We start from the raw sequence: 24,379 nt of genomic DNA, 5'->3' as shown, positions 1-24,379 counted from the left end.
TGAACCGACAAGGACTTTGTGGCCTTAGGTTTGCCACCTGAACTTTCCAAGATTGCACATAAACTCTCCTGATATATATCAGGAACTCTCCTTTCTGCCCGTCTTTATCCCAACACTAGTCATGACAGTGCTTGTGTGTGGGGGGGTGGTGTTGAGTGTGATTGTAGAACCATATTTACAATGTAAATATGAGTACCATATTCACATTTTAAAATAATGGACATTTACCAACCAGCATCTTCAATGAGCTCTATTAGTTGTGACCTTCCTTCCTTCCTTCCTTCCTTCCTTCCTTCCTTCCTTCCTTCCTTCCTTCCTTCCTTCCTTCCTTCCTTCCTTCCTTCCTTCCTTCCTTCCTCCCTCCCTCCCTCCCTCCCTCCCTCCCTCCCTCCCTTCCTTCCTCATCTTCTTCTCAAGCCTCAAGGACCGGGCCTAGACTAGCACTCAGTGTACGCAGAGCAGCAACTACAGCAGCAGCCCTAACACTGGAGGCGGCGGCGGCAGCGGCAAGGCCAGGTGCTGGCGCATGGGGACGCGGCGCCGGCAGTCCAGACCCGGCCAGCGCCTTGACACACGTACCATTCGCTCAGTTCCGCGCCACGGGCCGCCGCCGCCGCCGCCGAGGAGGCCACCGGGGGCTCACGGCCGAAGTCCGAGGAAGGAGACACCAAGGTGGACGGCGTGGCCGAGTCGAAGCCAGAGCTAGGAGGCGGCGGTGAGCGCCCGTGCACTTTCATGTGTTTACGAAGCGAGCTGGGGTGCGTGTAGCACTTGTCGCAGCCGCGCACTTTGCACGTGTATGGCTTGTCGCTCGTGTGCACGTGCGAGTGCTTCTTGCGGTCGCTGCTGTTGGCGAAGCGCCGCTCGCAGCCCTCGAACTCGCACCTGAAGGGCTTCTCCCCTGGTGGAGGCAACGCAGAGACATTAGTGCGTGGGAGCCGCGGCCCGTCTCGGCCTCACAAACCTCCCCAGATTTCTCCTCCATTATGTGGTAAAGAACCAGTACAGATTTTCAGAAACCTTTGTGTTCGGCTCCTCGGGCCCGGCACCCCCTTCCAGGCTCGGAAGGCGCCTCCCGCGCGGCCTCCCGCAGACCTCTCCCCCTCCCCCTCTCCCGCCTGGGCCGGGGGGAGGGTGTGGGGGAGGAGCGAGAAAGACTCCATCTTAGTTGAGTTTTAGCCCTGAAAAATTCCGATCTGTTCCAATTGTTTTCCTCCAAATTTTCTCCTCTCGGAGAAAAGCAGGAGCTCGTCTGCCCAGAGAACGGAGTTGACTGAGGAGCTCTCATCTGCTCAGTTTAAAGTTGTTCCAGCCAAACGTCTGTTTCCTGCCCAAGGGTCCACCCCACACATACCCTACTCCTGGCCCAAAACTGTTTCCTAAAGTAGGTTTTGCGTAAGCGCCAAGGCGATGGGAAGATTTAAGGATGTGCAGCCGATGCACACGGCATGTACATAATGTGGATTCTTGCTGTAGAAAAAGGTGTTCTGAGCAGTGATTCACTTCACAAGCGATTTTTACAGGAAATGGAGCCCCCTCCCCCTTCCCTTCGACCCCCTGAGGGCAAACATTTAGCAGCAGTCTTCCAATCTTGCCTGAACCGTCCGGGATCCCGCTACCTAGGCGCGCCACGAACACTATTTTATTGCGCTGCTCCAGCGGCCTCCTGGAGAAGCTACCGCGAGCAGCCAGCTCTCCCAGTCCCCACTGACCAAGAGGTTGTCTGGCCTCTTCAGGCCACCTCGCCCGGGAGTCTGGCCTCGCCAGCCTCAATGAAGAGGCCGGCGCGGCAGGATCTGCCGCGGAGGAGCGTGCTCCGCGGTGTATCACGCAACTGCACCAGCAAGGCGGCTCCGGTGTGAGAGCAGCTACTGTGGTCAGTCCAGGCCCTGCCCGGCGGACCGAGGGCCAGCGGACAGCCGGGTAGCCCCGCGAGGAACGCCACTCCCGGTGCGATGCTATGCGGAGCCGCAGGAAGGCGCGAGCGCGCGTCAGGGTGGAAACACTGGCCGAGGACCAAGCTCCCACCCGGGAGCTCAGCACCGGCTGGTTCCGCAGGCGCGTGGGGGAGGAAAGAACCGCGAGAGCCCGGAAGCCCCGGTCCCGGCTGGAGCTGCAGAGGCTGCGGGACGGAGGGGAGGAAGTGTCCAGGCACTTTAAACAACTGGAGGTCGCCGAGCGCCTTGGGCAGGGGAGACCGCTGCCTAGCTTCTGGCTGAGGAGAAGGGTGCACGGCGGGAGAACTGTTGCCTTTGTAGTCGCTTCTCCCGCGACTTCCAGGAAAGACAGGAGCTCTGGGGACAGGATTGCACAAAGCCCCCATCCCCGTGCCTTGCCGAGGCTCACGTTCAGCCAGAGGTTTGAGAGCAACCCTCGCCTCTGCGCGGCGGAGGTTTGTGAGCGGGTCGCTGCGCCCTCCTCCTGCAGGACTAGTTCTAGTGCAGCGGCTCACTGAGCAGTGCTGGAACCTGCCGTTTCTGGGACGCCGGTACAGTTTTATTAAACAAATAAATAAATAAATAAATAAATAAATAAATAAGCAAGCAGAATAAATTTGTGTCTCTATTTACCCCTCGTTTTCATCCCTCTAGTCCCTGTTACGATCTACCAAACTAAAACTTTTCTTCCTCCTTTCTTCTTTTCTTTCTAAAATCTTACAAGAACCATGCAATTCAGGGCTTGCCAAAGAAAATAAGATTTGCTAAGATAACAGAGGAGGACTGGAATTTAAGGTTGATTGCCCACACTTATCCCATCTTGTGAGCGCCTCGTTGTACATTCACGTAAAATAGAAAAAGTAATTTCGTCCTAGACGAGGAGTGGAGGTTGAAAAAGGCCGGGCACGAAGGTAATTCGGGCAGCCTGGAAGTCCCGAGACCCCTGGGAGGCCAAGTGAGGCTGCGCCCCAGCGCCCTGGCGGCCTCGCCCAGTGGCTGGAGGTGCCCGAGTCTCCCGGCCAGACCCTCACCCCGAACCTCCGCCCCCGGCACCGCCTCCCGCCCGCTCCCTCGTGCCACGTCTGGGCTCGGAGCCCTGCGGGTGCCTGTGGAGAGGCCGGGTGAGTCCCGGGCCCTGCAGCACGGCTCGAGCAGCCTGGGCTTGGGGCTGAGTCGTGCAAGGCCCGCAGTCTCCTCCTAGAAGCCTAACTACGGGGAGAGGCCCCTTCCCAGCCCCCAGCCGGTGCTGCGGAAAAAGTTCCGCGGCGGCGGCGGCCAGGCCACGCGCCGGCGCCATATTCCCGCACTTGTGGCTGAACCCTACCGTCCCCGCCCCTGCGCGGTCTCCGCTCCACCTCGGCCCCCAGCCCAGCCTCTCGCTCTGTCCGCCGCCTCGGGTGGCGGTTTGAGGCCGCAGCGCGGGGCGCGAGGCGCGGGGCGCGGGTCGGAGCGCGCGGCGGCACCATTGTTCCCGGTCTGCAGCTACCGCCGCGGGGCCCAGGATTCGGATCCGGAAGGATTTTAACTCCCGAGAAATCATCAGCTCCTCTTCGCCACTTCCGCGATTCGAGGAAATGAAACGCCATTAATATTTGAAAAGGCAATTATTTTCCTGTTGAATCGAGAACTGTCTTCATGAATAATTTGTAGTGAGGTCTATTGCCATTTGAGAAACATTTTGTTGATTTTCTCCCCCCCTTTCATTACTTAGGAGGGGGGTTGAGAGAAGCGCCTGAGTAGACCAAGAGAGACTCTGTACAGTTTTTTTTTTTAACTGCAGCGATAATGAATCAGGACTGCCAGTGGAAAAGACGCAGTTGAAATTCTGTCCTGAATAGAAGTAAACCTGAGCCAGCCCCGGCACACTGAACTTGCCTCTCTGCTGTAGGTCGATTGCACTAAGAATTTAACCATTTTCTGCTTCACGGACTTCAAACAGTAGGCCGGCAAAGAGCAGTACAAGTTTGTTTGTTTAAAACTCCCCTGTCATTAAAAATGAGTTCCTTCTCTGGCTCAGGACAGCTTGTCTACCTTTGCGGCGTGGAACGCCGGCTTGCAGAGAAACCGGCCTGTGGGCGGTGATCAGCCCCTCGCCTCTTCCCGCCTCTCCCCTCCCCCCACGAAACTTTGAGGTGGGGGCGGGAGGGGAAAATGCTGGGGAAGGGGAGGCATCCTGGAAACAGCTCTGGGAAACCATAGATTTCCAGACATGCTCGGAAATAAAGTGGGAGACTGACTCCACGTGGACTTTGGTCTGGTCTCCGCGTGTGCTAGGGTCCTGGCCACCGACCTTCCCAAAGATGGCAAGGTTTGTAGGAGAATGCGGGATTTAGCGAGAGTCGTTCCCAGGCATTGCCAGCCCGCGGGAGCTTTTTTGGCTCTAATAACTACCAACAATTTTCGCCAATAATAGAGGTGAGTAAAGCAGAGTCCAGGGAGTAGAAGTGCGGCATCAAGCTAGAACAACGGTCCCCTTACCCCACCCCCAATTCACGCACCACCGCTGCAAAAACAAAACAAAACAAAAAACACAAAAACAAACGGGAGGGGAGATGTTGCTCAAACTTGGGGTGGGAGGGAGCAAGAACACCCTAGCTAAGTAGAATAGAAACATCTGGCTGCTAAACTAATTAATGTAACTTCACAGTCTGTTCTGGGAAGTGTGAAAACTTTCTCCCTGCAATCACATTAATTAGAGATGCTTCTGGCCAGAGAAGTTCAACTTTACAGGCTCTTGCCCTGGCTCCTTTTCTTTCTGTTAACTAGAACTAACAGATGTGGTTGACACATGTCCCCATTTCACTTAACAGCTCGGTAAATGACATTTAGGGCGATGAGTCTCCTTGGATCTCTACTAAAGGCGAAGGGAGGGTTTCTCAAACGTCCCAAGTGTCGAGTCGTGGAGACTCCAAAATAGGGCCAAAGTCAGCCATGGACCCCAAATTCTAAAGAAGGCGCCTAAGGCCTGATGACCCTCAGTTCCGGTGGCGGTCAGGTTGTTAGGCTGGAGGAGTGCTCGCCAAAGAAGCCAGGGAAAGTTAAATTGCTCCTATGTCTTTAAGACTTTGGGGATCGGTACTATTTTAAATACCTTAACAACAAACTCAAACAGCCGCAAGCACACATTTGCACACCCAGAGACCCAAGCACGTTCACCCTCGCTCCCCAGAGCAGAAATCCTGTATTATCCTCCTCACTCTCAGCTTTGGGGACTTCTGTGATTCTAACAGAAGGGCGTAATTAATTTTTTATGAACTTGGCTCGTGGAAACACCAAAATATCCCCCCTCTCCTCTGGTGGAACTTGAGGAAATCCAGCCCGAGGTCCCGGAAGAGGCCGCCTGCTTCCCCAGAGGATTCGCCTGAGATAGTATCGAATACTGACCTGTGTGAGTTCGTTTGTGTATTTTGAGATTTTCTGATCTAGCAAAGACCTTCCCACACCCCGGGAAAGGACAGGGGAAGGGCTTCTCGCCCGTATGCACGCGGATGTGATTTACAAGTTTGTATTTGGCTTTAAAGGGCTTGCCCTGGCGCGGACACTCCTCCCAGAAGCAGATGTGGTTGGCCTGCTCCGGGCCGCCGACGTGCTCCACTGTGACGTGCGTGACCAGCTCGTGCATGGTGCTGAAAGTTTTGGAGCAGAGGAGCCTGGGCGCGGGGCCCTCCGCAGCCAGCCACTTGCAGATGAGCTCCTGTTTGATGGGCTGGCGCATGTAGCGGAAGAAGGCGCCGGGGCCGTGGGGCGCCGCTAGGTTCATGGTCAGGTTCATGCTCCCGTAGCCGTGCAGGGCAGCGGCAGCGGCCAGGGCTTCGCTGCGGGCCACGGGTCCCGGCGCGAAGGGTTCGGGCCGCGCGTACATTTCTCCGGGGAGCCCCAGACGCAGGAGTCCGTTCAAAGTGCTGCTGGCGGAGGCCTGGGGAGGTTGTTCTTGAAGGCCAGGGAACACCGAGGGGCTGGAGGCGGCAGCAAGCTGGGGGCCATGGTGTCCGAAGCTACTACCTGTTGTCGAGACAAACAGCGAGAGTGAGAACCGGGAGTGTGAGCTAAGCGTTCCAGCTGGCCCCGGGGGGCAGGCCCAGCCCAGCCGCACCACGGCCCCGGCCTTCAGCGCCGAGACCTAGACCCAGACAGCGGCGCAGCAAACTGGGTAGACCGCGCGAGGCTGAGCACCTCCGCGGAGGCTGGGCTGGGTGGATGTTGGGTAGAGCCCCCTGCCTCTCCCTGAACCTGAGAGGGATAGATGGTGGCCGCGCGGCCAGTGAAAAGGACGGTGGGGCGCGCAGCGCGGAGTCTGAGGACTGTTGGGAGTCCCCGGGCTCTGCTCCAGGGAGGTCCGACCTGCTCGCCAAGCGCGCTTCAGCGACCAACTCCCTGGGGCGTTCGGGGTCCCAGCGCCCCGCGTGGTAGTGGGGATGAGGGCAGTGGGGATGTTGTACGTGGTGGTGATAGTGCTGAAGCGCCTGGGCCATATATACTAATTTCAGCGCCCCGCTCCGCCGGGAGTGGGCGGCCTGCTGCATCCGGGCTCACACTCCCCGGAGCTCTCCGCGTCGGCCAGTTCAGGCCACCGTCACCTGACAGTGTGGAGGGGAAAGAGCAACCACAAAAAACTTCTGCAAAGTTTCCGCCCCCCCCCCTCAAGTTTTGGATTGTGACTTCCCCCCAACCCCCTCTTTCGGTCTTTAAAGCCTACTTGAAACCCGTATACTACACTACAGAGGCAGCAGCGGGGCGCGTGAGGGCGTGAATAGAGATTCGGGCCGCTGCTGGGGCCCGCGGAGAGGAACAATCGCCTAGGTCGCCCATTGGCCTGCCGCCCGGCCCGACGTCAGCGATGACAGGTCTCGCCGCGCTCGGACACAAACGCGCGCGCGCGCGCACACACACGTGTACACACACACACACACACGCACACACACACACAACCCCCCGCTCCTCCTCCAGCCTAGCCCCCCTTCGCCCCACTGCGCGTTCTGCTTCTACTGCTCATGCGCTCTGACCCGAGCACCGATGCTTTTCCCTCCTCCGGAGCGGAGCCTCCTCCCCCTAAAGCTGGGGGGATCTGCTGGAAGTGAGTGGGTCTTGATTATGCTTCCATTCTCCACGACTTTGGGGAGGGGTGTTGCGCTGTACACCTCTTCGGGGCAGACCTGGTGCACCCAGCTTTGCCTGGGCTGATGGGCAGCACCCGGCCACACGGCACACAAGGATGGTTCCGGAGGTTTGTCCCAGGAGCAGGGAGAAAAGACTTCTGCAGCGCAGGCGGTCGGATTCAAAAGAGCTCCTAGGCTAGCAGCCGTTGAGCCTAATTTTATTTTTTTTTCTCCGAAGTATCTTTCTCTCTCCCCTTATCTCTCTCTCTCTTGCGCGCGCACACACACACACACACACACACACCCCTCTCCCAAAGCCCAGACCACACCATGCCTTCCAACTTGTATCCTTTCTTCTCCCCTCCCCCTTCCCCTTCCCACTCTTTTTATCACGCTTAGCCTTGGCGGTGTCGCCTCTCGGTGCGTGGCGCTCTCACGGAGGTTTGAACCCAAGAATCCCGCCCTGACCAGAGCCAGGAGTGGGCCAGAGGCGGTGATGACCTGCAAAGCCTGACTTCAAACCCACGCAGACCTCCAGATAGGAGCTAAGGATCCCCCAGCCACAAATCACACCGACCCGTGGGCGGACTGACCAAAGAAACCAAGGGGAGGGGAGCAAGAAGGAACATCTCCTCACTTCCCTGACACTTTCCGTCAGGTCTTGAGCTTTGTAGACCCTTCCGCCAGACAGAGCCTTTGGGAAAGGGGGCTTAGGGGCCACTTACACTCTCAGCCCCTGCCACTTGTTGCCTGTGGCCAGAGTCTCCGCCTCCCTCCTGCTTGCTTTCAGGGCTCTAAGCAGAGTGGCCGCCACGTTGCGGGACCTAGGCTGGAAAGAGGGACTGAGGGTCCAAGCCCTGCTATGGAAGACGCTCTGCCTGGCTTCGGGCTCCAGCGTCTTGGCGTGGGGGCTGGCAGGTGGGGAGAAAAGTTCCGTTCTGGCCCAGCCCTGTGTGGCATAAACGGGCGAGGAGGGGTGAGTCCTTTGTTTGCGCCCACCCGTTAGGGCAGGCTATGTCGCCTGGCAATTTGAAGGGCTGCTGGCCCGGACTCTTGCCTTTGTCTCCAGCCAAAAATGCCAGCCTAAGTATTTGGGCTTCCCTGATGGCTATTGGGAGCACCCCAACTCGGAGAAAAGTTTTTTAAAGAGAAGTTTAAATGGTTGAGTAAAAGATCTTGAACCCTTAGTAAAGGTGAAAAGTTTGGACAGATTGCAGGGAACTCGGACTCCGGGTTTATCAAGCTGCCCCACCCATTGTCAGCAGCAAGAACTATTCTCCTACAGATCATGGTCAGTGAATATTTCTTGTTTAAAAAATAATGAACTAATTTATAATGGCTGGCAGATTCTTTGAGTTTTTCTTCACCTAACACATTGTTCCCCTTTGGAGCACATTTAGGTAAGTGATTGACTTTCATGACTTCCCCTGGCTTTGACAAGTGCAGGTCTTTCTTGCACTTTGTCAGACTGCTCCAGCTGGAAGAGCTTAAGCAATACTACCCAATACATGCTGTGTTAGCGTTAAAAAAAAAGTTGAAGGAGAGCATTCGACAACCCAGCCCTGGTCTGTTCTGGAAACCAAGGGCTTCCACAGCAGTGTTGAGACTAGACTTTGAGGATTTGTCTGCTTTCCTGGCCTTCACCCTCTTCCGCACTCTCACTTTCTGGGATTCACCCCTCTGCCTACAGGCCCCTCCTCTCTTTGGTCTCCTGCCCTGTTTTTCTTTCCTCTAAGCCGGGTCAGGCGTGATCTCTATCTCTTGTGAGGTGTTCCTAATGTCAGTGAGTGGTTTCAAGGCTCCCCACTGTGCAGGTGTCTGTTGAATGATGCAGTTTTCTAGGCCAGTGGGGGCTGAACCCACGCAGGGCTCCAAAAATAACAAAGATCAAATCCAAAAACCCAAACGTGTGTGTTCCTCCCTGGGACCCTGTGGCCAGCTGTTTCCCCAAAGCATCCCTTAACACAGAGCTTAGTCATCTCCTCCTGCAGCAGACTCCAGCTCAGGGCACAGCTGCAGCAGTCCGGCAATTAAAATATTTTATTTCCCACCTGAACTTAGCTGATCTACAGCCTACTGTTTAGATGTTTGTCAAACTCACCCTCCACTTCGACTTCCATTAAAAATCTGATTTACACAAGTATGTATCTCTTCCTTTAAACACTGTGACCCCATCTGCATCAGAATCTTTGAATAACCGTACAGAACGAGGGCATTTAAGTCATTTTGGTCTGCATATCCTTTTAGGACCCTGATGAATCTGGTGAATTTTGATATTACTGTGTTTGTTGCCCACATTTGTAATAGAATAAAATTATTACTTTCTATTAAAAGGTGGTGAAAATAAAGATTTTTTTCCTCATTCAAATTTGCAGAGTCCTTGAATTCTCAGCATTGACCCTGTGGACTCCAGGGATAAGAAGCAGGGGTTTTATACACAGAAACAGTTAGTACACTACACGCTCTCTCTTAATAACTTTACCTTGAAAAGCTTTGAACATGTGTATGGCTTTCTGTGCCAACAGCAAAAGGGCAGATACATCTGATTCAGCCAAATTCACCGACAGTTACCTGGCCCCATGGAACTCCCTCCCAGATGCAGCCTTCTCTTGAAGCACTGAAAACATCTGGACTCATCCTGGGTTGATGCTTCTTGAGTAGTCAGGGGTCAGTCAACCTGCAGGTCAGTAAGGTTGCCTGGCCCTTGCAAGTTCCTCAGAGCCACACGGTTCACTCCTTGGTTGGCTAAACATAGAACGGGACCAGACATTCTCCAGCAGGGACATTTCCCGAGGGACAGAGATATGCAGGAAAAAAATGATTTTACCCACTGATATTCATAAACAGGGAACTTTGCGTGCTTGCATAAGGGTCTTCAGAGCTTACTGAAAGTAGCACCAAAGCAATATCCAGATAACCACAAAGGACAGGTGGGGCACCAATGCCAGGAAGGCATATTTCAGTTTTTACAGACACTCCTTTTAGTCTCCCAGTGCTCAGGTAGCAAGGAGTTCAGGTTTCACTGACTATTGATTGGGCAGGCTCAGGAGTAGTAATCTCCTCACTGGTGATCAGAATTTTTATTTCAGAAAGTTATCTCACCACACTTACTCCCAAAATCAAAGGCTTGGCTGGGACATTCTTTTTCTAACAAATTCTGGCATTTATAGCATTATTTAGTCTACTTTCCTGCTTGATTTGCTTTTTTAAAAAGACATTCTGCTGTCCAGAGATCTTTCAGCAGACGTCACAGGAGCTCTGGAGGCTTTCGTGGGGACCTGTTTGAAGAACGTTTCACTAACAGATCCTAAACATCCCCCGCCCCGTGCCCAGAGTCATGCCATCGCTGCCCTGGTTTGTCCCAGCCAGGCCAATGCAACAGCATAAACTGAACTGATTTTCTACCCCTGTTGTATAGACATATTACATTTGATGATGCCACCATCTGCCAGAGCTCCTCACACCAGTGGCTTAAATGAGAAAAATGCCTGACCTCTACCTTGGAAAGGAAATAAATGAGGAATATTTCAGATTTAGCTCATAACTGGGCTATTTTTCAATTTTGTTATCTTAAACAATGCTAAATGATGATTATCTGTTTCAGGTTATGCGCAAAGTAGTATTCTATTAGCTGAGGGCCACTGCACAGAGCCTGGCCAAGCATAAGCCTTGTGTGAATGTTCTGTATCTAGATCTGCAATGACTTGTTCAACCTTTTTCCCCCTTGTTTCTGACCAGGTTACCACCCCAAAACGAGGGCCAAATCTTTTCATAGGCCACTCACAGACAGACTTCAGGATTCCTACAGTGAGAGTTTGTCTCTATTTTTACGGGAAAATAACAACTTAAGCTCATAGAAGCTACTGTATGTCCAGGCCCAGATTGTACAAAGATGAGATTGATCAGAATTTTAAAGACATTCCTTCCCTTTGCTATGCAAGTTTGGGTTTCAGTCAACACTGATGAAACTGAATATGCAAGAAAGTCTATTTGGATAAAATTTAGTTTTCAAGCAATGGTTCTATAAAACATCTTTTAACAAAAGATTAAAAGCATGGCTAAAAGATCTTTCAGAACAGCACTGAAGAACTCAAATAACTGAATTCACATAATAACCACACTTCTCTTGAGAGTTTTGCCATCAAATCAACCCAAAATAATAGAAGAGAGCCATTTCCTGAGTTGTCATTTAACTTTTGTTAAGAAGGTTGCTTTTCCTATTGTCAAAGAAGCATCTTGGGGGCAACCATCAGCTGCTGGTGTGGTTGAAATGAGGAAAACTATATGCCTGGGAGGGGAAACACCCAACCCTAAATCATATGCTTATTCTAAATGGAATATTAAATTAAATTGTTCACAATGAAGGCATTCCTAACCAAGCGGCTGTCAGTCACTCCCTGTTCAGACACCACATTGTGGGAACGTCATCACCACCACATTGCAGAAGGCTGGTGTCCCTGGTAAAGATGATGCATATCATGTAAACCCCATCACCAAGATCAAAGTCTGCTTCTTTCATGGAAGCCAATACATGTCAAACCTCATTCCAATCAAATCGTCTGGAAATGAATTCAAGATGAATATGTCATAGAATAATGTGACAGTGGAACTGCAGAAGGTCAGGGGTGGTTGTTTCAATGAGAGAGTCATCAAATATTAATTCTAGAACGTCCAGATGAGTAGGCATTGAGGGAGGTTACTCAGTTGCTGGTGGGACGTTGAGTAGCTGATTTGTGTGCAAAAGCATGAAACACCAAGGTGTTGTTCGAAGTTTCATCTGAACTCAAAAAACATCTCTAAACTCACAACCGGCATAAGCAAAAGATCAAACAAAACTTCCTACTTAAAAAAAAATACTTTCAGCAAAGCAAAATTCAAAAGAAGATTATAACTTACTTGACTCTTTCAGAGCGTTTCGGTAAAGTCTTAATCGTTTCCTCATCACCAAAGAAGTCTTGTATCTCATTTTCTGACCTTGAGCCTATGAGGGAAAAAGAGGGTCAGTCACTAGGTGAATAATTTTATACATGTTTGTATGACAAAATTTTGTGGCCTACATGTGTGAGTGAAAGAAAGTGTTGGTTTGAAGTCTTTCAGTCTTTCTTTCTTCAAACATTTTCAAATTTGGCAGTGAAAAAGAGAGAGAGAGAGAGAGAGAGAGAGAGAGAGAGAGAGAGAACTCTGCTGGGAACTTCTCTTATTTATTGCAAAACAATGCATTATTGATGACAAAAAACAGTAAAGTCATAACCTCCCAATAAGATTTTTATCTAAAACACATTCATGTATCTCCCTTGCACATAGAATTAAGCACCCTTTCAGTCAGTCAGTGTTCAAACATCTCTAACTTTTAGAATTTGAATTTATTTTATGAGAAGCCTTCATTTTTTCTTTCAGTTTATTGAGTTTAGTGAGCTGTAATGGGAAAGTCTGGGAGGTTAGCCGATTAAAAATTGTGTTGCAACTGTTGAGACCAGGAGGAGAGGAATCTCTTTGCAAACATCTAGACCCTGTTCTACCTTGGTGGTGTGGGATCCCTTATATGGCTTCTTCCTCCAGAAGCTGTCACTGCTTGATTTTTCAAAGTTAATATAAAACTCCCCAGATTAGGGAGGAAGTTATCATTTCTATCATCTGGTCCTGGCTGTCTCATTTCTTATTAAAGAAAGTCAGAAACAACCTGACCCCTCCCCCCAAGATATTTACATACTTTAGCAGATTCACTTTGCTAATAGAACCACTGAGGCTTTGGCCGTCTTAAAGCCTGAAACCCACCCCAGTGACCTCTGCATCTGTCAGGAGAGGAAAGGCGTCAGAGCAGCAAAACACAGGCAATCCACCCAGCCCCAGCCCTCAATTTGGCCTAGAAAGACAAACAGTCATTGAAAAGGTCTCAGGCTGGACAAACACAGCAAGCCCTCTGTCAATGAGGAAGTCTGCTTGTCTTGACACTCCAGCCCACAGAACAGGCAGTTGTTTAACTTGTTGAACCACAGGCTAAATCCAAGCAGGGCTCTGCTATCTCAAAGGCTTTCCAGTTCTCTACGTTCAAAGATCTCTTTCTCTCTCTCTCTCACCGCCCCCCCCCCAAACCAGGCTTGAGCAAGCTTGGTGTTTTCACCCTTTCCTCTCCCTTCTTTTCTAGATCTAAGCCTGAGGGGTAGGGGCTGGGGTCAGGGTGTGGACTCACCGGTTCCCAAAGGGTTTTATTTATTTTCAGTTCTCTTTAACCAAAAGGCATTCATCCCCAAACGTAATGAGCTTCTTCCCACACAAATCAGGAGGGAAAGGAGGATCAACTTTATATTCCTACAAAGAGTGGCATGCTGGGTACCCAGTCTTTAGTCTAAAATTTCCTCATGGTAGGATTTTTGGTGTGAAAAAGTCCTGGTTGGTTGGAACTAATAGAATTTACTTTTTGCTTCTGAAGCAAATGGGTGTGAATTTCCCCGGAGAGTTCTGTCCACCCACAATGCTGCCAAGCCCTGCATTTAAGAGGCCTGTGTCACTTTGACTCCCAGGTCCGGCAGCCTTTTGTGCATTACAAAGCCACAGGCATGCAAACAAGTGTTGCAGTGGCTGGACTTCAGGCAGGCAACTGGGACCTTTAGCTGCTCTCTGTAACAGCTCCATCACCAGCCAGTGCAGGGAGCAAAGGTAAATGTCTTCTCCTTTGGTTCATACTCCGACCCTACTTAGCAAAGCTACTCATCTCATTGAAGGAGGGGTGAGTGAATTGGGAGCAGTCCCTGGGCCTCTAGACCTGAGATCCCCACCATTCTAAGAATTTAAAAGCCTTGAAAATGCTGGGCTTGATTATCCTTCCAATGACTCCTGACTTGTCTTCTCACACCAGCCCCAGCCACTGAATCAAAAGTCAGGAGCACAATTTGGAGATTTATTAGAATTTCCCTGCTTTTCCACACCTTGAGAGGAAGAAGAGGTCCCAGAAAGCCCAAGTAAATTAATCGTGCTGGGAGAAAGCCAAGAAGATAGGCTGGTGAGTACATGCAAAGGCGCAATTTTTCTTGTGAAGCACAGAAGCTGCATGTTGTGGGTTTACCTTAGCATGTATGGCTTATTCAAGGTCTGAGGTCACCTGCAGCCTGCTTCCCAAGCTAAGGAATCTAGTCCCCAAGCCTTCAGTGCTGCTCCACACTGATGGACCTGCAGACTCTCCCCAGAGGCAGCCATGCTCCCCTGTCCGCCACAGCTCAGCAGATGCGGGTGCAGAGCAGGTGCCCTTGGAGACGGCCCAGGAACTCCAAAGCCAAGGCTAAGAGGTCTCCCCACCTTTGTCAGCTGCACCCCGCACCTCCCTGTCTCCCCTCTACCAGGCCCTCTAATACCAGAAAGTTGGGGTGCGAGGATGGGTCTTGTGGCAGCCTTTTCTTATTCTTCTGTTTCCTAGAGGGAAGATCTTGGGTGTCCTCACCCCGGGCTGAAGGCTAAGCGACTTCCCTGTGTCCACAGCAGAGTTTGTATTAGTCGCCTGAAGCACCAGCCTGAATATTTAACTACCCCTTGGAACCACCGCCCCCCCCCCCAATCTGCCCACGGCTAGATGGAAGAAGGGAAGGAGGTACCTCCCTGTGGATTGCTGTGCTGCCAGTGCAGTCGGAAATTTTCTCCCCAAGGGAGGAGAAATACGACCTTGGAATCCAAAGGGGGTTTCCCTGGCAGATGGTGCCAGCCAAGGTGTAACTTCCAACTCGCCTTCTCCATTCCTAAGACCTAGCTAGGTCCCCACCGTCCCCACGGACAATTCACCAACCCCAAGCTCTCCCCGTCAGGGCTTTGAGGTAGTCCTGGTGTTCACAGCCGGCCCCGTTCGGGCCTCTCTTTCCTGTAATTTACAGTGACCCGCGTTGTCTAGGGCAGTGGCCAGAATCAGAGGTGGCTGTGGCCTTCTCCCAGGAGAACTAGTGCTAGCCTTCGTTCGCACTGGAGAGAAAGAAAGCCAAGTCCCAAACCCACGGCAGGCGGCGCGCAGAGAGCGGAGCTCAGCGGTCAGCGTCCTGAGGCAGGACCGGGGAGCGCGAGGGCAAGGATCCAGCCTGGCGGCTGACCCAGCCGGCCTCCGCGGTCACGTTGGGGAGGAGAACTTCCGTCATCTTTCTGCCAGCCAGGCTAACTTGGCTTCTTTGACCCTGGGAAGGAGAAGCCGAGTTCCTCCTGCCATCCTCCCAGGGGCAAAGCAGAGAAGCTGCCTCCTCGGGCCCGCTTACTCGGCGCGAGGGAAGTTCAGGGCCACGATTCCCCTTCCCGTGCCCACTGTGGGACACCCAGGCCACAAGGAGACGAGGTAGGGAGGGCGGACCGGCGACCAGCTGCTCTTGGTCTCCTTGCTGGTGGAAGCTCTATTCGTTCCCCTTGCCCCCTCTCCTGGGGAGAAGGGATGGACTCATCCCCACCGCCGCCCCCAGGCAGAAGAGCCCCCTCCTCCCCTCCCCGTCACTGGGGTGGGGCCAATACCCACAGATGGGGGGCTAAAGAGGGAGGAGATTGGGGGGAAAAGTCTAGATGGGCCTGTCCCCCAGTGGGGTTTGGGTGCCAGTGGTCCCGAGAAGGGGGCTCGTTAGCCCACTGCTGAGGGTCCAAGTCCAGTCTGCCCCGTGGGCTCACGCACTTACCTCGCTCCACCTGTTGCTGGGATCGCCTCATTTCTGCACATCACTTTGGGGTGGCTGAGGGGGGACCACACACCCCTCCAAGTCCCTCTTTTGTGGTTCCAGTGAGGCAGTCATCCTTCATTTCTCTTTTTCCAGCTTTCGGGAAGCAGTTAGGGAATGTATGATGAAGCAGAAATGAGCCGTCAGGATGATATTTTAATGGCTTATATGTCACGTTGGTGCATGTGGCTTTGAACTGGAGCCGCTTTGGTTTCCTGCAGAGAGCGCCGCAAATCCCACTTGATAACTTCTACAACCCACAACTTTTTCCCCCTCCCCGCACATTCACTGTTACCCTGAATATTTGGACGTGTTTCCTAAAAAATACTCTCTTGTCAACGTCCCCATTGGATTTTTCACGGACTGGAGAGGAGAAGACCGACTTTTCTTTTTTGAAGAATTATTATTTTTTTTTCTCTCCCCCTCCCAATGGCTACCCTTCCCCCTCACGTTCCCTCCCTTGTGTTTTTTTTTTTTTTTGAGAAGGAGGAGAGGTGGATTCAATATTTGTTCTCCCTAGTGAGAGCAGTACAGCCTCTGGAGAAAACTTCTTGCAGATAAGGTTTTTATAACTACATTGGAGCAAAGATCCAACCTCCCCTTGTCGGCAGTAGAAAAACACTTTGTTCCGAAAAGGATATATCCAAACTACCCAAAGTGCATATATATATATTTAAAACCACCCCTCAAGCCCCAGCCCTTTAATTTCATTCCCCATCCCTGGTCCAGTCAAAGTTGGTGGGAAATGCTTGGCTGCCGCACTCCGACTTGTTGCTGGGAACAGAACATTTGATTTTTTTTTTCTTTCTTCAATGTCTATTTCCCAGCACAAGCGCAAAGGCTCAGCCAGGTCCCTTCAGACACGGGGAAATCACCCCAGATACACAAGCCGAGTTTTGAGCGGGGAGAGCCTAGTGAAGGGCAGCTCGGCTCACCGACCCAGGCAAAAAGTCTAGTCGATGAAAAGACCAGAAAACCAGGAAGGCTGGGGGCGGCCAGCGCCGATCCTGCCTCCCTCCAGCCTGTGCAGCGAGCTAAGGCGGGCGAGCGGGCAAAACAAATTCATTTTCATTTTCCTCTCTTCCAACCACTGGTGAGTTTTCTGACTGGGCTGCCTGTGAAAGGATGAGTTGAGGTTTCTTTGTCTGCGAAAAGAGTTTAGGGCTCCGATTCAGCTGCAAATAAGCCAAATGAAGTTAGAAACAAAGGGCAAATTGAAGGATTCCGACTCTTGGCTTTTTGTGTTTTCCTTACTAGAAAATAATTAGACCTAATGAATATGCAGACACTTGGGCTAAACCCCCAGCCCGGGCTGCTGGGTTTTAAACAGAGCTGCGGAGAAATGCAACCTTTATCCCCACAAGCCCCCGCATCCGTGTGCATTTTTTGAAATGCATAAATGTTACTCGCCTTAATTGATTGAGTCACGGATTTTTTTTCTTGCTTTTAAGTGCTATACTCTTCTACCTTTCAACAATCATTTTAATATATGGTCAATGGCTCTTTGTGGACGGGACAAAAAGCAACTACGCGCAGTTGTTGAATAGACTTTGCGCTGGGCAAAGACAGGTTAATCGAGGGCCGCATCGCGAAAACAAGCGAGTGTTGTATGTTTGCACTGAATCCAAATGTCTGCATTTTCCTAACTAAATCAAAGGGAGTGTTATTTCTTTTTCTGCTCACTCATCTGAAGGTAAGTAAATTTTCTCTGGCGATCAAAAGCCTGGTCGGCAACAAAGACCGCGCCCGCTTTTTCCACCGTCCTGGTGTGGCGAGTTGCGGAATTTCAATAACTGTGACAAGGGTGACTGATTTGTGAACTAAAAAAGGTTTGAATGTCACAAAATTTACATTGGTTCTATCTATCGGGGATTTAAATGCTAAAAAAGTATTCGGGGATTTCTAGGGAGCTTTGGACAGTCCTGAAGAACAATGGCGCTTTGGGAAATTTACAGTTTTACCTGAATGAAAGGGGCCCCGGTTGGGAACAGGAGTGCAGAGGGAGAGGGTCCTTGGGGGCAGACGAGGGAGCCCGAGGAAATGGGAGAACAGAGAAGAATAGCACAGGGAAATAAAAAGGGAAATCAGCAACAGTGTTTCCAATGTGTCATTTAAAAAGTAAACACCCCAATAACCTGGAAAGTTAAGAGCTCTCATATACCTGTGCTTATTTTGGGGCGGGGGATAGGATGGACGCAGGGGATCTGATTGATCTGATAAAAATAAGAAAACCGAGGCAACTGGTTATCCTGAAGAATCCCATTTCTAGAAAAGAGAGAGTGGAGTGTCCATGTGTTCCGAGATCTTAAATTATAAACAGGAGGAGGACGAGGCAAGAGGGAGGAAAACTTCAAAAGGAGCAAATAACAAAAGCCTCCTTTGCAGCCCTTAAGGGGGGGGGGGTGGTGCGGAGAGGGGAGAATGAAAGAAAAGAAAGTTGCTGAATCGGGACATTCTGGAAGTGTCTTAGCTGTGTTTACCCACCCCTGCACTCCTGGACGCCAGAAGTCGCTAACGGCTCCGCAAGAGCAGGTTTGAGGAAGGACAAGATAGATATAAGAGAGAGAGAGAGAGAGAGAGAGAGAGAGAGAGAGAGAGAGAGAGAGAGAGAGAGAGAGAGAGAATGGGAAAGGAGGAGGAAGAGGGATAAGGAGAGAGAGAGAACCTATGCAACTGCGAGAAGAAAAAGGAACGTGGCAAAAAAATTTTTTTTTTTTCTGCGAGAAGAGGGAGAAAAAAATTTTTTGGCCAAAAAAAAAAAAGTTGCTACTCCTGGCAGCCGGGTTTGTCAAAAGAGGATGTCAAGTGCTTTACAATACCTGGGATTGATGAGGCGGGCGGGCCAATGAACTGCGCGCGGCGCCTCGGCGCGCCCTCGGTTGGCGCGGCGGCTGTGGGCAGGGGGGGAGTGCAGACGCACCAATCGGCGCCCTCGTCAGTAGCACGTGACACCTCCCCCTGCTCCCATTCATCAAGGGGGGGACGGTGTCTTCCTTTCAATTCATTTATCTGCAGGAATGATTGCTGCTATCAGTCTCGCGCTCACCGCCCGGCTGAGGAGGTGAAAGTTTCTCCCCAGGAAGATAAACCGCAAAAGACAATATTGTGCATGATTTGAGCCTTTTCTTGGGCTTTTTCTTTCTTTCTTTTTAGCTCCCCCCTTTTCATTATTATTTTATTATTATTATTATTTTTTGGCAAAAAGCAGAGGGGAAAAAAGGAGAGTGAAGGAGCGAGAGAGGCGAGCCTGAGAGAAAAGAGAGAGAAAAGAAAGAGCGAGGGGCAGTGGAGAAGTGAGGAGGGGCGAACGGCGCGAGGCGGAGAGAGAGCGAGCAGTTGCGGCTCCTGCGCTCACATTCCTCTATGCTACAAATCCGGGAGGAAGTTTTTTGGGGGGGCTGAGATGCTCCATGGTTTTCCCTGGGCAGCTTTGACGCGGGGTACTCTCGGCAAAGACTGAGCGGCGAGGAAGTGCAAGCCCGGCCGGCAGGGTCTGCTTGGCGGGCGCCAGAGCCCGCCTTGCTCGCGGCCCGCAGCCGTCCGGCTTCCCCGAGCTCAGCCGGGCAGGCTCCCCAGCGCGCAGCGCGGCTGCCTGCGGGCCAGGACTTCTCGAGGTGGGTCGACTCCTCCTCCCTCTTCTTCTTCTTCCTCCTCTTCCTCCGCCTCTCATTCCTCCTCCTCCTGATTTTCCCTTCTCGGTGGGCGAGGGTGGGGGGGGCGGGGGAGGCCGGGGCTCGCCCGGAGCAGCCACGATGCTCCTGGACGCCGGCCCCCAGTACCCTGCAATCGGCGTGACCACCTTTGGAGCATCCCGCCACCACTCCGCGGGCGACGTGTCCGAGCGCGACGTAGGCCTGGGCATCAACCCGTTCGCCGACGGCATGGGAGCCTTCAAGCTGAACCCCAGCTCGCACGAGCTGGCTTCCGCCGGCCAGACGGCCTTCACGTCTCAGGCGCCCGGCTACGCGGCCGCCGCGGCCCTTGGCCATCACCACCACCCGGGCCACGTCGGCTCCTATTCGAGCGCAGCCTTCAACTCCACGCGGGATTTTCTGTTCCGCAACCGGGGCTTTGGCGACGCAGCGGCAGCAGCCAGCGCTCAGCACAGCCTATTCGCTGCTTCGGCCGGGGGTTTCGGGGGCCCACACAGCCACACGGACGCCGCGGGCCACCTCCTCTTCCCTGGCCTTCACGAGCAGGCGGCAGGCCACGCGTCGCCGAACGTGGTCAACGGGCAGATGAGGCTTGGCTTCTCGGGTGACATGTATCCGCGGCCCGAGCAGTACGGCCAGGTGACAAGCCCGCGTTCGGAGCACTACGCCGCGCCGCAGCTGCACGGCTACGGGCCCATGAACGTGAACATGGCCGCGCATCACGGCGCCGGCGCCTTCTTCCGTTACATGCGCCAACCCATCAAGCAGGAGCTTATCTGCAAGTGGATCGAGCCGGAGCAGCTGGCCAACCCAAAAAAGTCCTGCAACAAAACTTTCAGCACCATGCATGAGCTGGTCACGCACGTCACCGTGGAGCACGTCGGCGGACCTGAGCAGAGTAACCACATCTGCTTCTGGGAGGAATGTCCACGCGAGGGCAAGCCCTTCAAAGCCAAATACAAACTGGTCAACCATATCCGCGTACACACAGGCGAGAAGCCCTTCCCCTGCCCTTTCCCAGGATGTGGCAAGGTCTTCGCACGTTCAGAGAACTTAAAGATCCACAAAAGGACGCACACAGGTACGGAAACCTCTGTCCTTGAACCCCCCCTGTCCCCATATGCATCCCGGGCAGGAGACCTGAAATCCAAAAGTCAGTGGTCGGGGCACGCAAACAGGGCCTCGGTTGGGTCTGGGAGTCAGGTTCCAGCAGGCAGGCAGCGAAAGTTAAGCTGGTTTTTAGTTTCGTGCTTGAAATTATGAAAAAAGTATAAAAGGAGCGCACAGAGAGGATCCTGGAATTTAGTTTTTTAAAGGAGGAATATAAAAGGCCGGGAGAGCCAAGGGACACACCAGGTTTGCAGAGCCTTGGCTTGCACGAAGCCGGGAGAGGTGGCTGGCTCCGGAAGGCGCAGGCAAGCGGCGGCGGCGGCTCCCGCAGCTGCAGCTGCAGACAAATCTAAACCTAAACGTTTGCTTCCGGCCAGCGTCCACTCTGTGCACCTTAGTGAAGTCTTTCCCAAAGGAAAGAACTGAGGAAATTGGAGGAGATCGGGTGAAGGGGCACAGAAAGAAACAAAAACAGAAAGAAAGGAGGGAGGAAGTGGTGAAAACAAGCAAGTAGAACTAGAGGAGGCTTTTGGAGGCTTGTGCATATTTAAGTAGTCCAGTTCTAGTAGTGACCTGTTTGTGAGGAGTCTCGAGGAGTCGGGAGGGTCGGAGAAAGGCAAAGATGTCTTTTTTTTTGGTCAAGTAAATCCTATGAGGTGGTTTTCAAAACACCGAGTCCCTTACATTGGCCTTTAAAATAGAAACTGGTCGGGAACAGTTAAAAGAAAAGTTGGCGGTGAGCTCATGACTGTAGTCTGGGCCGGGCAGGCCATTCTGGGCCTGCTGCTCCCACCGCGCCGGGATCAGGTCCGCTTCCGTGTTCTGTTTTTCCCGGGTGGTTTCTCACAACCGCATTGGGATCTTTGGGTTTATCGTCGCAGTCAGGGAAGAATTTGTGGCGCCGAGCTCTCGGCCCAGATTACGTTATAAGATGTGTGTGTAATGTGTAGGGTGGGGGAGGCGAGGAGGGGGTGCGGAGCGTCAGAGAGGGGTTTGGGGGGAGGAGAGAAGAGCAAACAGCAGGAGAGTCAGCCCGGCAGCACCCCAAAGGTAGGTGCTGCCTCCCGAAGTCTTTGGAAGCCACCAGCAGAAAAACCTGCTAGTGCTGAGGGATCCTAATAAAATAAAATAAAATAAAATAAAATAAAATAAAATAAAATAAAATAAAATAAAATAAAATAAAATAAAATAAAATCTAACAAGAACAATAATAATAGCAGCAACAATAATAAAAACATGGACTTAATTGGATTAATAATGAAAACAATTGAGATATTTATAAATCCACTGCATATATGTGATTTTACTGAAGACCCGGGTGTTTGAACTTGCAGCCTTTTTAGTTTTTTTCATTTGTTTACATGTAAAAAAATGCAGCCACGGGTCTTGTTTTAATCAGTCCTGTCTCTTTCTCACTTTTCACGCCAGGGGAGAAGCCCTTCAAGTGCGAGTTCGAGGGCTGCGACCGACGCTTTGCCAATAGCAGCGACCGCAAGAAGCACATGCACGTGCACACCAGCGACAAGCCCTATCTCTGCAAGATGTGCGATAAATCCTACACGCACCCCAGCTCGCTGCGCAAACACATGAAGGTAATCGCCCAGCTCCTGCCACCCGCCTTCGCGCCAGGAGCCCACTCTGCTCTTCGGCCGGGACCCGCAGCGAGTGGCAGCCGCGAGGTGGCAGGAGCCGGTGGAGGCTGGAAGGCATCGGTTCCACGCTGCTGTGTGGGGCTGGGCAGAGAGGTCGGGGGCTAGAAAAGAGGGTGGGAGGACCCCAGACCGTTCTAAATGTTTTATTTAATAAGAAAAGTGAAAAGGAAGTGAACACTCGATCAGAGGCCGGGACTGAATTTGAATCTGGCCCAGACCCGGCGCTAGGGCTGCGCCAGCTGGAGGACGCGGCCCGAACGTGCCGCGCGTGGCCGGCAGCCTCGGCGGAGGAGTTGGGGTCTTGCCCGCAGATCCGAGCGAGCAAAGCGGCGGCTGCGAGGTGGGGTGCGGGGACACCTGCGGCTCTAGCCTCAGTCTCAGGCATCTCCTTCTCAGGTTTGGTTTTCTTTGGGGAGCCCCTGGGTCACTATCGCTCCCTGGAAAACCTCCTCCGCTGGGCAGAGGCGGGACGACCCAGCCCCAGTCGAGTCCCCGGGGCGAGGCCTCCGCGCGGAGGTCGAAGGGATGCAGGGCTCCCCGGAGAGGAGGCTGCTGCTCCGGGTCTTTATCTCCTTAAAAAGTCGGCTTTGTTCCCGCAGGTCCACGAATCCTCCTCGCAGGGCTCGCAGCCTTCGCCGGCCGCCAGCTCGGGCTACGAGTCCTCCACGCCGCCCACCATCGTGTCTCCCTCCACAGACAACCCGACCACCAGCTCCCTGTCGCCCTCCTCCTCCGCGGTCCACCACACAGCAGGCCACAGCGCGCTCTCTTCCAATTTTAATGAATGGTACGTTTAAAATCAGAAACAAAACGCCGATCAAAAACCTATTTAAGAGACTGAACACATGTATGCACAATATTATTGAAAGAACCCTGCGAATCAAAACAGCTCCCCGCCCCGCAATACTATTTTTTTGAACCTGCCAGTAGACCCAGGACCGAGTAAGAGATAAAACACCAGACCTTTAATTTCCCCTCCTTTTTCCTTTTTCCCCCCTTTTGGCATTGGATTGGTAGCCAAGGGGCGGGGTGGGGGGTCGGGGAGAAGGCGGCAGCCCGGTAGGCCAGTTCCTCAGCAGAATAGGAACAGGCTCTCTGGGCTTCGGCTTTTTTTCCCCCTTCTTTGCATTCTTGTAAATACAGAGTTATTAGCTTAAAACTGTACTGTTGGATTCTGTAAATAGTTATATCTCAGTTGGAACGGGCGGGTGGGATCGTGGCGTTGTGGTCTTTGCATTGGGGGGGAGGGGCCGGGAGGGCGGGGTTGGGGGAAGGGTGGGCGGCCAAAAGCCAACTGTTTGTACTGAATGGCAAGAATGTTCTAGTAAATGTGTACGAAAAATGTGAATTACTTTGTACGATTACAGTCTCCACGTCGACCTAACAGAATATTATTGGTATTAATGTGCTTTTTTTTTTTTGTATAAAGTGCAAACATTTCGTCCCAAAGTCTAAGTACTTTAGTGCAGTAAAATGTTGTTTCACGTTCTGTCAAGATTTCGTATAGTAGGAGCCTGGATCTGCGTGTCAAAACTGTTCCATTTGTTTATGTAAAGTGATATTAAAAAAGATATAAACTATAACTGTCAGTTGCTTTTGGCAAAAGATACAACCACATAATGTATATAATTCCTAGTTTCCATATTTATCCGCATGTAAAGGGCCGGTTTATTCATGTTACAGCTATTCAATATTTATGGCTAGAAGAACTCGTTATGTACACTTTAGTTTCCAGAACTGTTTGGTAACCTTTCGTACCTTATTAAAGATTCTTAAATCTCAGTGATTGTGGTAGGAATTTCTTCTTCACCCCCCCTCTGCCCGCCACGCCAGCAACCTGCTGCCTCTTCCGCCAGCCTTAGCGGTCCTCGGGAAAAGCTCTCCGGTCTCCCTCGCCTTCCCTTTCTGTCATCGCAGGTCGTGTAAACGTGATAAATGAACGCTACCCTGCTGGCTCTCCGAGAGGGTGTAATTAGTATTTATATCAAAATTTATGAAACAAATTTTAGGCCGCAGTATAATTTAAATGACCTTTGCAGATGTGGAATAACAACCATAAAAATAACAGAAATAGATTGCACAGGCGACATCAATATTAATGTAGACGAATTGTCAGAAGCGCAGGGCTCGCTCTGTAGTGTTGCAAATGAACTTGCAGCGGAGGGTTCCACTGCCCCCAAATTAAATTCCCCAGGCTGAAACCAAGTTGCAGATTTACAATATCATATTTTAAATTGCTGTCTTCAATTAAGCCATTTA

At 51.9% G+C, this 24,379-nt stretch overlaps 2 protein-coding genes across 2 annotated transcripts; one reads left to right on the top strand and one right to left on the bottom strand.

Annotated features, from left to right (window-relative positions):
* Nucleotides 1-479: 479 nt before the first annotated feature.
* ZIC4 (Zic family member 4) lies at nt 480-15,814 on the bottom strand. The gene is made up of 4 exons (XM_037154282.2): nt 15,667-15,814; nt 11,930-12,014; nt 5,322-5,939; nt 480-901 (listed from the first exon to the last, which is right to left on the bottom strand). Exons 2-4 carry the CDS (start codon nt 11,997-11,999, stop codon nt 480-482), a joined length of 1,110 nt encoding a protein of 369 aa, XP_037010177.2. The 5' UTR covers nt 12,000-12,014; nt 15,667-15,814.
* Nucleotides 15,815-19,407: 3,593 nt separating this feature from the next.
* Nucleotides 19,408-23,334, top strand: ZIC1 (Zic family member 1). Its single transcript, XM_037154291.2, has 3 exons — nt 19,408-20,439; nt 21,897-22,060; nt 22,720-23,334. The coding sequence occupies exons 1-3, from the start codon at nt 19,458-19,460 to the stop codon at nt 22,915-22,917; spliced, it is 1,344 nt and encodes a 447-aa protein (XP_037010186.1). The 5' UTR covers nt 19,408-19,457; the 3' UTR covers nt 22,918-23,334.
* The last annotated feature ends 1,045 nt before the right edge of the window (nt 23,335-24,379 follow it).

The sequence above is a fragment of the Artibeus jamaicensis genome, unplaced genomic scaffold (assembly GCF_021234435.1).
Source record: "Artibeus jamaicensis isolate MK-2021 breed Jamaican fruit bat unplaced genomic scaffold, CSHL_Jam_final contig_466, whole genome shotgun sequence".
NCBI lineage: Eukaryota > Metazoa > Chordata > Mammalia > Chiroptera > Phyllostomidae > Artibeus > Artibeus jamaicensis.
This window is presented reverse-complemented; position numbering and strand designations above follow the sequence as displayed.